Below are 14,177 nucleotides of genomic sequence, written 5' to 3'. Positions count from 1 at the left end.
TGGAGCTGTGAGCCATGTGTTCTCAACCAGGGTTAGGCCTCAGAATCATTTTGAGGAGGGAATGTGTTGGGCAGAGTCTTTTGAAATCACATATTCCTAAGCCCTGTCCCTAGAGACTCATTCAGGAAAGATGAGGTGGAATCTAAGATTCTGTATTTCTTAGGCGCTCCAGGTGATTCTGATGTTTGCCCTGGCAAAGGATCACTGTGTTCTGTACAAGCATGCATGCAGATCCATTCATGCATTCATTCACTCACTCATTCATTCATTTACCAAATATATGTATACTGCTATGTACCAGGCAAGGGGCTGCTGGTGCTGGGGCTCTAGCAGAGAAAAAGGTGAACTCCTTCCCTCATGGAGCTTCCATGTATATGCGTGCAACAGGCGCATTCACATGGACATGTACATGGACATAAACATGTCCATGCCACTGGGCCGCACAGGTCTGGAGCAGAATTCATTAGTACAAGCAGTTGTGGTGTTTGTTCCAGAAGAGGCAGATGCTCTTGTATTCTCCCCGCTGCAGATCCTCAGCACTCTTGTTAAAGGGACACAGAGACCTGTGACCTGCAAGATTCGCATCCTGCCATCGGTAAAGATCTTACATCTGAAGGTCCATTTTCTCTGGGGATGCTGATTTGGGGGTGTGAATGATTCTTGAGGGGCTGAATTAGGTTTGGAGGAGGGGGTAGAGCTGAGCCCACTTTAGGAGCTGGCAGCTGCTCCCTCTGTGGCTTCAGTAAACACCCTGTGTGGTCCTGTCCCTCAGCTGGAAGATACCCTGAGCCTTGTTAAGCGAATAGAGAGGACCGGCATTGCAGCCATCGCGGTTCATGGGAGGTGAGTGGTTGCCTTTCTAGTGACTGACTTGCAGGGAGGTCCCTAGCCATCTTAATGATTCTTCACCAGACCCCAGGTGACTACCAGCTTCTCTTCTACATACACAGCCTAGCTCTGCTTAGCTCATTGACATCCCCTAAGTTCAGAGGGCAGTCAAACTCTTTATGGGGGTTGCATTTTTCTTTGTTTCATTCATTGAGCATCTACTGGTGGTAGGCACTACACCAAGCTTTAGAGATACAGAGAGACCAATGGGAAGGAGAAACACCCCTACCCTCAAGACATGTAAATGGTAGAGAATGAGTGATTTGCTCAAAATTATATCACGTAGCCAGGAAGTGGTAGAATTAGAACTCTGACTCTGAATCTCATTTTCTTTACACTACATTCAGCAATAGCTCCTCCCTTGAATGACCCCAGGCAGATTGCTCTTCTTTTAAAGGCACTGCCTCTTTTGTCTGCCCCTGTTGGACTGCCAGCTGTCACAGTGACTACTTTAAACAGTCCTTGAATCTGCTGTCTACTGAGAGCTGAGGTATTGCTGAAGGCTACTCTTGGTTTCCCAGTCGAACTCGCTCCCCGTGTCCAGGATATACTTTTGTACAGAATCCCAGGTCAGCAGACTTTGGCCAGGGTGACCTCTCTTTTGAGTGGTGTTCCTTTTGAGTTCAGGCGTCTTGTAGGAACAGTGCATTTTTTGCTGGTTGTACCTGTTACAGCATTTTCAGAGAAGGGAACCCAGAACTCCAACACATAAAACCAGAAAAGCAGAGCTGTGCGTGTTGAAGCCAGCAGGGGGTGGTGAAAGGCCACACACGCGTACACACAGGCCCCCCCTGGAGGCAGCAGGCTCTGGGCTCAGACTGCCTGGTTTCAAATCCCAGGTCTGGGTTCAAATTCCAGGTCTGCTGCTTGTTGGCTGTGTATCCTTGGACAAGTCATTTAACCTCCCTGAGCACCACAGTCCTCATTTGGAAATTAAGATAATTTCTGCTTGATAGGGTTGTCACGAGGCTTTTATGAGATTATGAATATACAGCCTTGGCATAGTGCCTGGCATAGAGTGTTCTCTGAATAAATAAAGCTATTCCTTTTTCCCAGTAGTTGGAAACACTAGGAAGACAGATTTGGGCGAGTTTAAAGAGGGACTTTCAGGCCATCAAAGCTGTTAAGGATGGGCTAGAATTGGGCTGCTGGGGGTGCAGGGAGGTGGAGGTGGAGGCTGGGTTGATAGGGCTTTCTAAGGCCCTGTGGCCCCTGACACTTTTGTTGAGGAGTATAGCAGAGGGACACATGCAGATAGGACCTGGGCAAGGGCTTTCTGGTCGACCACCTCTCTGGCTTGTCCCTGTGCACAGCTCAAGTTAGGGCTTACCTTAGCATCCCTAAGACTCACTCACTCATACACAAGAGCTTCTTGCAGTTGACCTTGGATGCAGGGGCCCTGGGTTGTGGTCTTGCCTCCCCTGCGGCTCTTTGTGACAGCCATGGTCTGTGGCCTGCTCTGGTTGCCGGGCCTACCCTGTGCCAGGTGCCTCTCCCCAGGATCAGCTGCCCAACTTGGCCTCAGCACACGCAGCTGTGTGGGAGTGGCCAGTCTGAGTGGCAGCAGCTGTTCCCAGTCCCTCTGGGAGGGCAAGACCGGGACAGTAAGGGTAGCATTCTTAAGGCACCGTCCCTCATCTCTGGCAGAGGCGAGGGGAAGCTGGGGAGTGGCGGTGTGACCACCCACATCGGCTTCCTGCAGCCATGCCTCACCTGCAGACCTTTGAGACCTGGACTTGCCTTCTCAGCATGGACCTGTGTTGCCCCTGTCTGGCACAACAGAGGTCAGGGAGAGCCGTCCCCTGTAGCCCAGAGCCCTGTCCCTGCTGGCCGCATGGCCTTCCTGAGGTTCAGGAAGGAGGACCGTAGGATTTGGCTGACATAACCCGGTGCTAAGTGTGACGTGACCTTTGGCACTCAGCCCCCAGCCCCGTCTCTTTATCTCCAAGGAAGCGGGAGGAGCGACCTCAGCACCCTGTCAGCTGTGAAGCCATCAAAGCCATCGCCGAAACCCTCTCCATTCCTGTCATAGCCAAGTAAGCCTCCCTTCTTCCTCGTTTATTTTTTTATGCCTCACTTCACTCAGAAGTGATTTGAACCCGACAAACAGAAAATGGAACGCTATAGCATCAAAAAATGACTAAGAGAAAAGAAAAAAAGGGTGTGACAAAAATGAACTTGGCAATGAGGCTGAGAAGGGCCCATTGTGTCCCTTGGCCTCTGTTGAGTGGCCGATGTAGGTATGCAGTAGACAGGGGCCCAGGACATTCCTATGCACGGGTTGAGGTGGGAGTGTTCAGGGAGAGCAAGAGAGTGGCTGCTGAAACAGGCCCAGGGGAAGATGACATCACACCCAGAGGAAGGTGTGTAGGGTGTAGGGTGAGGCATCTCAAGCCAGAGCACAGAGAGCCATGGCTCAGGAGCATGAGGCAGGTCACAGACCAAAGCCCAGATGAGCCCAGATCCTGGACAGTGACAGGACCAGAACCTAGACTGGCAGGTGTGAGGTACCAATGACCAGCCCAAAGGCTTAGCAGTAAGACAGCAGTGTCCTGTTGCCACTGGGGAGCTGGCTTGTGTGGGCCAGTTGGGAGTCCAGCTCAACCCTGTACCTGCCTGATGGCAGGTTGGGAACAGAGAAGTTCTGAAGCCCTAAAACCCTGACAAAAGGCATGCCTGACTGGAGGGAGGGACGGGGGAGCTAAGGGTGGGGTGGTCCCCAGGCCAAGGAGTGTTAGGGGTGGCTTGGAGAGAGGGTAGGGCTACTCGAGACCCTGAACCCTGTTGCTGCTGTTGCCACCTGAGGGGGGTTCCCCCACCCCCATCCTCACACACAGTGCTGTCTCTGGGCTGAGGCTGCTGCCTGGCTCCTAATGGAACAGACAAAGAGCAGTTTCCAAGGGGCCGCAGGGTGGCTGAAAGGGAAATTGCAACCAAACCGGGCCGCCTTCCTTCCTCTCATGACCACCACTGCGTCTGTTCCCTCTCTAGGGTTTTGACCGAGCCGTCAGTGGGCATATAGGTGCCCCAGCCTGGGGGTTTTCCTGTGATCCCTGTATCCACGTACAGACCCCATCCTTCGGATGTGGGCTGGCTTTAGCCACTGTTCGGAATGAGGGGGAAGGAAGGTAAACGCTCCGGAGTACCTCTTAAGTGCCAGGCACGGTTTGGACTGCTTTATTTTGTTATCTCACTTGGTGCTCCTGACCCCACAGTGGGGTGTGTATTATAATCTCCAGTGTCCCGAAGCTCTCATAGCTGAAGGACTTGGCCAAAGCCACACACTGAATAAGTGGCAGATTTAGGAGTTGCCTTTTTCTGAAATTGCTTATACAAGGATGGGGATACCCCTCACCCCACTGTTGCTTTTCAGTGGAGGATCTCACGACCACATCCAAGGATATTTGGATATACAGGACTTTCGACAAGCCACGGCAGCCTCTTCAGTGATGGTGGCCCGAGCGGCCATGTGGAACCCATCCATCTTCCTCAAGGAGGGTCCACGACCCTTGGAGGAGGTCATGCAGAAGTACATCAGATACGTATGTCTATGCACTTTTTCAAAACAAACATTTCTCACTGTCTGCCACATTCCTGCAGAAAGTGCTTTGGGTGAGACCCCAGACCCCAGCAGCTCTCCTTTTCTTTTCTCTTTTTAAAAATTTATTATTTATTCATTTATTTATTTTTGGCTGCATTGGGTCTTCGTTGCTGTGCGCAGGCTTCCTCTAGTTGCGGCGAGCGGGGGCTACTCTTCGTTGCGGTGCGTGGGCTTCTCATTGCGGTGGCCTCTCTTGTTGCAGAGCATGGGCTCTAGGCGCGCGGGCTTCAGTGGTTGTGGCACACGGGCTCAGTAGTTGTGGCTCGCGGGCTCTAGAGCGCAGGCTCAGTAGTTGTGGCGCACGGTCTTAGTTGCTCTGTGGCATGTGGGATCTTCCCGGACCAGGGCTCGAACCCGTGTCCCCTGCATTGGCAGGCGGATTCTTAACCACTGCGCCACCAGGGAAGTCCCTCTCCTTTTCTTTTTAGTGTGGCATAGCATTGGGTCTCCCTGGCTGCAATGTGAAGAGCAGGGTGCTGGGGAGGCATGGCCCTACCATCGCCTCCTTCTAAAGCTTTCAAGGCGTGAGGATCATAGCAAGGGCTTCTGGATCCAGGATGCAGTTGGGGCCCCAAACACATGATATCTTTCTCTTAGTCTCTGTCACCCCCTGCCCCCCTACACATACACACACGTGCACAATGACAGTGGTGTCTGTGTCACTCATGCCAGTGGGTTGGCACCAGAGGAGCCACAGCCAGGAGGAGCCATTGTAGCTGTTGTGAGGACAGATTCTCTCCGTAAAGACGTGTCAACTGGTCGTCAGTCATAGTCACTTCTAAATGTCTTCTCTTGCTAATTGCCAGAATGCTTTAGCCTCTGACTTAGGAAATAGCCTAACTTTGACCCTCTCCTCAGGGAATAGCTTTTTCTTCTCACCCGGGGTTTGATGGCAGTGCCCGGGCATTTCCCTGTAAAGGAGTTTTTTGGCACCTGCACTATTTCCTTGGCACTGCCCTGGCACCCTGTGAGACTCTGACCAGCTGTGCATATCTGTTGGCAAAGACGGTGAGTGGTCCTCAAATTCCTCAGTGAGTTGGGCCTGAGCAGAGAGTGCAGCCCTCACCCTGAGCAGACTTCCACCCTCCTCTTCAGTCCTGGAGCTCCTACCCACCTGGGGTGTCAGGAGCTTCTCAGATCCTCAGGCTGCCATGGGCAGTTGTGGCTGCCATGACATGTGGGTGTCCCCAGGGCTGTGCAAACTGGGGGTGGTAGGAGACCCTGAGGCCTGTGCCCAGAGCTGGGCAGCCTCTGTTCTAGAGCCTCTTCTGCTTGACGCTGCAGCCTTCATCCCCTTGGTTCTGGGTGTCCTGTTGGGCAGGCTGGCTCTCCAATGGCCTGGGTCAACCAGAGGCAAGGGGGACTTAGCTCGGTCTAGGTCGGCCTGCTGGCAGGTCTGTGGCAGGGAAGGCACGTTCAGTAGTGCCAAACTTGCTCACTGGCTGAAAGGTGATGTTATCCTTCCTTCTCAGCCTGTCCCTTGGCAACTCCTCAAGAGGGTGTGTTGGGCCAGAGAAAGGGAGTGGCTTTCAAGCATACGCAGGGCTGCTTCTGGTCCAGCCAGGTGCCTTCTGTCCCAAACAAGCTGAATCAAGGCCTTGCTGCCGGCCGTGGCTTACCCACGTATCCCTGCTTTGTCCTGAGCATGTGGTGGCACCTCCAAGGCACTGAAGACATAGGCCTTGCTGTAGGTATTAGAAGATTTGATAGGGGGCGAGAGGGGGAGAGGGTTCTGGGGGGCTGGGGCACCGTTTACCCACTGCTCTCCTGCCTGCCCCAGCCAGGCCGACTTCCACTGGGTATCCCTGGGCAGTTGTCTGGCCTCCCTGAGCCTGCATTTCCCAGTCTGGGTAGTGGTAACTACTTGTTTAGCTCAATGAAGTGACAAGTTAACACGTGCGAACATGCTTGGTCAATGGTGCTGGACTTTTCCCATGCTGGGAGAAATTGGAGACAGGCTATTTAAGATGTGGGAGGGGCAGGCACTCACTATGGTTATAAGGAGTAGAAGAATCTCACCCCTGTCCTGGGGCTGGTCCTGCCACACCAGAACTTGGCTGTTTCCCCCTCCCTGCCTTGGAAGATGCTCGGCAACAGGTCCTCTGTGGTAGCCGATGCAGGAGGAGCTCCCTGCACATCTGGACCTTAGTCAGGCTGTCCAGTAGAGTGTGCTCCTGACTGTGGGCCTCAGCTGTGACCCTCAAGCATTGTGCCACTAACTAGAGGAGTAGATGGCCAAGATCGAGAGGGCTCTTTTATGGGGTCACACTGCCTCGGCTGCAAGCCCCTCTGATGCCCCCTTGGAGCCCCTTTTCCTGCCATCAGAGCAGAGCTCAGGCCTGAGAGCCTGCCTGGGCAGCAAGGGGGCTCATGGCAGTTCTTCTCTCAGGCTGTGCAGTATGACAACCACTACACCAACACCAAGTACTGCTTGTGCCAGATGCTACGAGAACAGCTGGAGTCGCCCCAGGGGAGGTTGCTCCATGCCGCCCAGTCTTCCCAGGAAATTTGGTGAGACGGGCAATGGGCTGTTCATCTGTCCTTGCAGACATTACCCAGACTTGACCCTGAGCCCTAAGCTGACTCTACCAGGGGACCCAGGACACAGCTTCTGGAGGTGGATGTGCCAGAGTGGGGAGGTGTTACAGCTTTGCCTCACAGAAGGGGGTGCTTTCAGATCTTTAGATCTTTCCATCCCTGGACTGATCTCAGCAGCAGAGTTTCGGGAACTAGGGCACCAGTAGGATGGAGGAAGGTGAGGGCTGGGCTCGGGAATCCCTGGGGAGGAAGGGGCTTTCCTGGTAACAGATCTGTCACATGCCAGGCCACCAAGATCCAATGGTTAGGAGAGTTGGGGTTGTAGAATGGAGCCCCTGGCCTGAGCCGGCACCCACACCCCATCACTTTGCAGTCTGAGAGGCCACCCCTTGATCCTCTAGATCTGGTAGAGCTACAGCTCAAGTGGTTGACATTTGGGGCCCCTCACAACCTGGTCTAGTGCCTGTTCCCACAGCTCCCTGTCTGCCTGTGCTTGTACGGGGTCTCCTGCCTGAATGCTGTCTCCCCCGCACATTAGCTGTCTATACTCTCCTTCCTCCAGAGAAGCCTTTCTGGACTAGGCTTGCCCTCAGGCAGCCATCTTCATGAATGTCCTCCAGCCCTTAAGATGCTTCCTAGAGGGAAGAGCCTTGCCAGAACCTTCCTCCTCTCCCTGGGCTTGTGGTATTCATTCTGTCCCTAGCCCATGTAGCTTAACCAGCTGGACCCAAGTATCTTGTGAGCTCAAGAGGACAACTCTCAAGAGTATCACTCTGTAGCTCTGCGTGGTACCTCAGTTTAGGCTTGGCCTGTGTGTGGTCGGGGCGGGAAGTGGGGAACCGGTCAGTGGTCAGGCCTCCGTGTCTTCCTCCCACGGGCCTGCATGAGGACAAGGCTGTGCATATCCCCAGCGCTTGGTCAGCATAGCTCAACTCACTCACTGCTGGCTAGGGACACCTGCCTGTGTGTTCCTCCTCGGAAGAGAGGCTGCAGGTGACCTTTGGAATCTATTCCACCCAGCCCAGCCTGCCCTCCAGTGCTCACGCTCAGGGACCTGCATTCATTCTCCATCTGTCAGTTCAGGCTGATCACAGGGGTGTGTAGAAAGCACCTTCTGATGGCTAGGCCCTGGTGGTGTTTGGGTATATGTGGGGGGCATTTCTCAGTGGTGGGGCCCTGGGCTCCTGCAGTAGTTTCCTGAATGCTGGCTCCACTAAGGGGCTTCCCCTACTCTGCTTGTCCCTTCATAGTGAGGCCTTTGGCCTTGGTGCCTTCTATGAGGAAACCACACGAGAGCTGGACGCCCGGCGGGCCAAACTCTTGGCCAGGAGCCCAGAGGAGGTGGAGGAGCCAGCTGAAGACACCTCTGGTATCATTAAGATGGCTGTCAAGTTTGACCGGTAGGTCTCCAGCTTGGCCTCAGCTTGGGCCAGGGCCAGTGTCCTCAGGTCTGACTGGGCCAGCAAGCTGGCTGCCGTCCATGGTTAATACCAAGCTTAGGGACCACAGATCTCCTTGGTTTGGATGATTGTTCTCAGTTTTCAGCAACCCAAAGAAGGCACTTTGGAGAAGACAGTCGCTGAAAGCCCAGGCAGTGCTGTCAGGGTTGTGCATGCTGTCCCAAGGGTGACTAAACTATACCTTTTTCCTGACCCACCCCTTCCCACAACTCAGGCTGGGGAGACTTGTCCCCTCTGTTCCTCGAAGTCTGTGTTTTCTCCTTGGCCCTCAGGAATTAGCTGCCTGCAGGGAGCTCCAGAAGAGCAGCAGGACCTAAACCCTCATCTGGCTAAACAGCCTACCCTCACTGCCCCTCGCTAGCCCTGTGGTGCCCTCTCTAGGCAGAAATAGCCTCAGGCCAATTATTGCCTCAGACTGTGACTCAGCGTTGAATGGGGCCCTCATCCTTGTCTCTGTGATCTGGAATCTGAACCTTTCTGGGATCCCCAGGCCCAGACCAGGAGTCAGTCTTGTCTGGCAAAGTCTTGGGAGGAGGGATGTAGGCACAGCTGTTGGGCAGTCATATCCAGGGAGAGCTCCTGGTGGGAAGCTGGAACATCGCGCTTCCCACCCTGTTACCGCCTGACTCTGAAACTGGAGTCCACTGTGCCCAAGGCAGCAGCGGATCATCCTGACACTTGGTGGACATAATCAGGGTGGGCCCTGAGCTAGATCCTGAGACCACTGTATGGCCACCTGTGTCCCCACTCCCACCCACTCCCTCCTGATATTGTCTTGAGAGGCAAATTGTACCTTCCTTCTTGGCTGTTGAAGGCTCTTTTCCAGGCTGGAGCTCAGAGTGCTGGAGTTCACTTCCCATTCCAATTCCCCAAGCAACTGAAGCCCATCTTCCCTTTAGGGAGAACTCAGGCCCCAAGCCACTGGTGGGACAGAAATGGGAGCTCAAGGGAATAGGTGCAGGAGTCCTAAGGCAGCAGTTTGCTGTCCCAGTTCCTGCAGCTCCTACCAGGAACTGAGTAGGGCCGCTGCTGAGGAATGGAGTGCTCATGGTAGGTGGGCCCTGACACCTTTCCCTCCTTCCCCAGGAGAGCATACTCACCCCAGATCACCCCCAAGATGTGCCTGCTGGAGTGGTGCCGGAGGGAGAAGTTGGCACAGCCTGTGTATGAAACGGTGAGTTCCTGCCTGTGGCCTGCCCTGCATCCAGCCCACAGCACTCCCATGGCTAGTGCCGCCACCCCGAGTCCACCCACAGCTCGTACCTGCACTCCAGACTGCTTGGCTGGAGCCTGGCTTTGCCTTCTTTGCCTTCTAGCTCCTTCCCTTTGACAGTGGACCTGTTGTCTAGTTCTGGCCACTTTCATAAAACTGAACTAGAGGCCTGAGTAAGAGGCTGCTTCCGCCAGTCCCCTCCAGTGGCATTGCTTAGGCAGGAGAGACTTCTCTGGAGAGGGCCAATTGGCTTAGGAAGGACGCTCAGACCTAAAAGTTAGACTGACATGTTTTTGGACCAGGCCTCAGCCAGTGGGGCACAGAATTGGGCCCCATGTCTGGGGCCCCTCGGGGGAAACTTTGGGACAGTCTTGCTTCACTTTCTTTGGTCCCCATGGCCTGCTTAGGTTGCTCTGTCTCTTTTGGACTGGCCTTCTGACCTCCAAGCTTGTATCTTCTGGGCCTTGTGTTCCCTTCTGCCAGAGTGACTTTTCCAAAACGAATTTGATTCTGTCCCCCTTGCTCGCGTCCTCATCAGCTCCTCAGTGCCTTTGGGATCAAGCCCTACTACCTCAGCACAGAGCACGAGACCCCCATGTGTCTTTCTGCTTCAGGTCACATCCACTCAGCTCTCTGTCCGCCACATCACCTGGTCGCTCTGCCAGGTGTACCTTCTTTGCCCCAGTCCTTGTCCCCTCTCACCGCGTTGCCATCTGTTGAACTCCTTCTCATTTTGGGGGACCTGGCCCACCCAGATGTCAGTAGGAGGAAGCTCATAGTCACATGCAGCTAAGGGCTCTGACGGACCTTTGCTTAGGTCCATGACAGAACTCCTGACACACTGGGATGTCACTGACTGTTTGTGTATCTACCTTTCTTCCCTGGAAGATGCACTAGGCACTTCTGCTGGGGAGGAGCATGTGATACAGGTAGCCTTCATTTGATTTAGGTGGGAAGGACTTCCCTCCAGGGCTTGGCCCTCTTGCTCTCATGCAGCCATCCCTGTTTCCTTTGCTCTCTCTGTGCCAGGTTCAACGGCCCCTGGATCGCCTCTTCTGTTCTGTTGTCACTGTTGCCGAACAAAAGTACCAGTCCACCTTGTGGTGAGTTTCCTTATCAGTGGGCATGAGGCTTGTCAGCAGGGCCTGATCCTCACATTGGCCTGGGAGGGTTAGGGGGATGGTGTACCTGGGCAGTGGCATCCCTGGGCGATGACCCCTTCCCTAGTTTTGTCAGAATCTCTGCCAAGGGCGTGTAGAGTAAGGCCTCCCAGACTCTAGTCCTGTAACCAGTCTGCCTGTCTTCCTGCCTTATTGCCCCATGCCTCGTCTGCCTAGGGACAAGTCCAAGAAACTGGCGGAGCAGGCTGCAGCCATCGTCTGTCTGCGGAGCCAGGGCCTCCCTGAGGGTCGGCTGGGTGAGGAGGGCCCCTCCTTGCACAAGCGCAAGCGGGAGGCCCCTGACCAAGACACTGGGGACCCCAGAGCTCAGGAGCCAGCCATGCCTGGGGAGCTGTGCAAGAAGCCCTTTTTAGCCTTGGCAAGTGGTAAAGAGAGCCCACTGGAAGGCTGGTGACTACCATCCCTACCCTGGTCAGCCCCTCTCTGGGCCTGGCCCTAGGATGGCTATGGGTGCAGAGCATCAGCCAGATGCCACTGGACAACTTGCTGCCACTGCTGGCAGGAATTAAGAGGTTCTGGCCTGGGCCAGCAGCCTGGAGCACAGGCCAGGAGATCCTCAGAGTGCTCATCTCCTTTGGTGGGTCTGAGTAGCGGAGCCAAGTTCCCAGTGACCTCAGTATTTTCTTTGAAAACAGGAGCTTTTCAGGTGGCACCTCCCCAACCTGACATTGGTACAGTGCAATAAAGACACCCTCCACCCTTACCCACGGCTGGTTGCTTCAGCCTGGCACCTTTACACATGGACAGATGTCCTGGCATAATTATTCTGCTTCTACCCTCTGTGCAGAGCCGGGGCTTTCTACAACATTTCTCCTACCCATCCTTACGAGTCTAGATGGAGGTGGTGGGTTGGTTATCACCTTTAATGCTCACTGGACTTGAGTTGAGCCAGGAAAGTCCAAGAAGCCCATTCTCCTGATGGTAAACCTGAGGTACTGGCCATCAGTTGGCTTTCCTGATGAGAGGTGATATGGAATCTGGGGGAATGATTAGGGTATCTGGTGCCCTAGTAAGGGACCAGCTCAGGTGAGGGGGGGTGGTGCTGGGTCTGACCCCAGCTAGAGCTCAGACCTGTGAGGTGCCTGCTCTGAGCAGAGGGCACTGGAGACTGCTGATGGCAGCAATTTGGGGGCCTTGTGATTGCCTGCCCATGCCACTGCCCACCCCCCCTTCCGCCCCCACCATCCTGTTCGGGCCGGAAGGAAGTGGCAGATTCTCTTTAATTTCCTTCTGGCAGTGAGAAGCAAACAAACAGCTACTGCATCTTATGGGGCCTCCCCCACCCCGCTTACTGGGAGGGGCGTTCTGACCAAAGGTCCCTGCCCAGCACCGCCTCTGCTTCCTCAGCTGTAAACATGCTGCTTTTCCTCCCCTTTTCAAAGCTCTGTGAGGAGGGGGGATTCCCCTCTGGGCCAAGGCCTTGTTTCTCCCATCTACTCAGGGTCAGGCCCCTGTGCCAGTCAGTACCCCCAGCCCTGATGACCTGAATCAGGGGTTGGGCACGTAAGGCCCCTGTCTCAGTCCCAGAGCAGCCCCTCCCTGCACCCACACTTGCTCTTCTGTTTGCAGATAAGGATACCAATACCAGTGGCCTCCCAGAGCCCATCACTCTTTGACCTTGGGCAAGTCACTTCTAGTTCTTGCTGGGCCCAAGGGCCCTTCTCTGAGTGGGATCAGCTGTTCTCTTCCTGCTCGAGGCCGGCTGGAGGATAGTCTCGCCCTATGATAGCGGCACTGTGCAGCTAATGGGGTCACTCCGTACCGAGGCTGCCCTAACTAACTTCCCAGACCAGTGCTTCCAGAGAAGGAGCCCCACCCAGGAGAGAGACTGAGGCTTGGTTCAGTCTCAGCCATCAAACTTTAGGCACAATTTATTTCTGCTTTTTCTTACAAAAAACTGTTTCAGTCAAAATGCCCCCTTTGCCGTTCCTCATACCCCAACTGGAACAGGACAGACAGAGAGGCCCCAGTGGACCCCTCAGGCATCCTGAGCTAGTCAGAACTTGTGGGAGGACCCTGTGTGGGCCAGGTACCAAGTCATAAGATCCACTTCCCTGGTGGGGTTGGGCTCTGTCCTCAGACCTCTTCTCCCACCAGTGTGGTTTCCCTGGGGAAGCCCCTTCTCTGGAGGGGTCAGGTTCATTTCTGGGCTATGGGGAAGGAAAGGCAGGGGTAGAGGTCAGTCGCTAAGATAGAATTTAGAGTGTGGGGACTTTGAAGGCCCAGGAAAAGTAGTGGGGAAAGGGTTAGTCACAGGGGAGCAGGTGGGGAGGGGCTAGTGTGTGTTCCTTGACTGAGGATGTCCGGCAAAATCCTGGTTGAATATGTTGGCCCTCAAATGGTTTCGCTTTAGCACACATCAGTGATGCCTGCCCTGGTCTCAGAGAGACCTGCCTAAGAGCTGGGACCAACTGGGAGGGCCCAGTCAGGTCTGAAAGCGCCACCCACTGTTCTCATCATGCCCACCTTAAACTCAGGCCACTTAGATGCCCAAACCCCTCTCTGGTCTGGTGACCACCATACTTATCCATCCATTCCAGCCACCCTGATTGAGGACTTCCTCTTAGCTCATCATATTTTGGGGACACATGGTTTTGATATGAGCACAAGAGGGAGGGACAAGGCTGGAGAGGGTGGCAGGTCTTCCGAAGGCCACAGCAAGCGGACTGGACTTGGTGCAAAGATGGGTGGGTAATCTCTTGCCCCTGCAGTCCTGCATACTCAGTCCTTCCAGGTGTCACTCCTGCTCAGAACTCCTCCATGGCTCTCAATTGCCCCCTGGATCAAGTCCAAACTCCTCAGCCTAGCGCTTGAGGACAAAGTGCTGACCCTGTCTTCTCAGCACCATGTGCTGACTTCAGCAACTAACTTTCTTCGATTGTAGTTGGCTGGTCATATCGCCTCCGCCCAGATTGGGAGCTGCTCAAGGGCACTCCTTGTGTCTCTTCTGGCCAGCCTGGGCATGGGGGTAGGGAGCAGGCACAGAGGAAAAATCAAACGAGAGCTTGTGTTGGGGGGATGTGTGCCATGGAGAGGAGGAACTTTTCTAAACTCTGACTTTCCTCCAAGGCTCCTATTTGCCCTAATGTGGAACAAGGGGGGCTGGACTGAGCTAAGCTGTACCATTCCATGGCTCAAGAGGCCACAGGAGAGCCTTCAGCGATGAGAATTCAGGGCCAGGCCTGTGGCAGCTGATGGAAGGGATGGTTTTCCTCAGTCTCGAGCCTGGCTGGCATTCACACAGGAGGGAGGGGGACCCACACAGTCCTTGTCCACCAGCCCGGCCAAGTCTGGGG

The 14,177-nt window shown here is 54.6% G+C and overlaps 1 protein-coding gene across 2 annotated transcripts in view; it reads left to right on the top strand.

Annotated features, from left to right (window-relative positions):
* The window catches only part of DUS2 (dihydrouridine synthase 2), a 44,399-nt gene extending 32,815 nt beyond the window's left edge, over positions 1–11,584 (top strand). For both annotated transcript variants that reach the window (XM_068528773.1, XM_068528772.1), the window contains 9 exons: positions 530–595; positions 773–843; positions 2,838–2,924; positions 4,262–4,430; positions 6,879–7,000; positions 8,278–8,427; positions 9,574–9,661; positions 10,730–10,803; positions 11,038–11,584. In XM_068528773.1, the coding sequence (XP_068384874.1) occupies positions 530–595; positions 773–843; positions 2,838–2,924; positions 4,262–4,430; positions 6,879–7,000; positions 8,278–8,427; positions 9,574–9,661; positions 10,730–10,803; positions 11,038–11,275 (1,065 nt within the window). In that variant the 3' untranslated portion in view covers positions 11,276–11,584. The remainder of the gene's footprint in view (positions 1–529; positions 596–772; positions 844–2,837; positions 2,925–4,261; positions 4,431–6,878; positions 7,001–8,277; positions 8,428–9,573; positions 9,662–10,729; positions 10,804–11,037) is intronic.
* Positions 11,585–14,177: the final 2,593 nt, after the last annotated feature.

This window comes from Eschrichtius robustus, chromosome 19 (genome assembly GCF_028021215.1).
Source record: "Eschrichtius robustus isolate mEscRob2 chromosome 19, mEscRob2.pri, whole genome shotgun sequence".
NCBI classification, from domain to species: Eukaryota; Metazoa; Chordata; class Mammalia; order Artiodactyla; family Eschrichtiidae; genus Eschrichtius; species Eschrichtius robustus.
The sequence above is the reverse complement of the archived record's forward strand: the minus strand, read 5'-3'. Positions and strand labels throughout refer to the sequence as shown.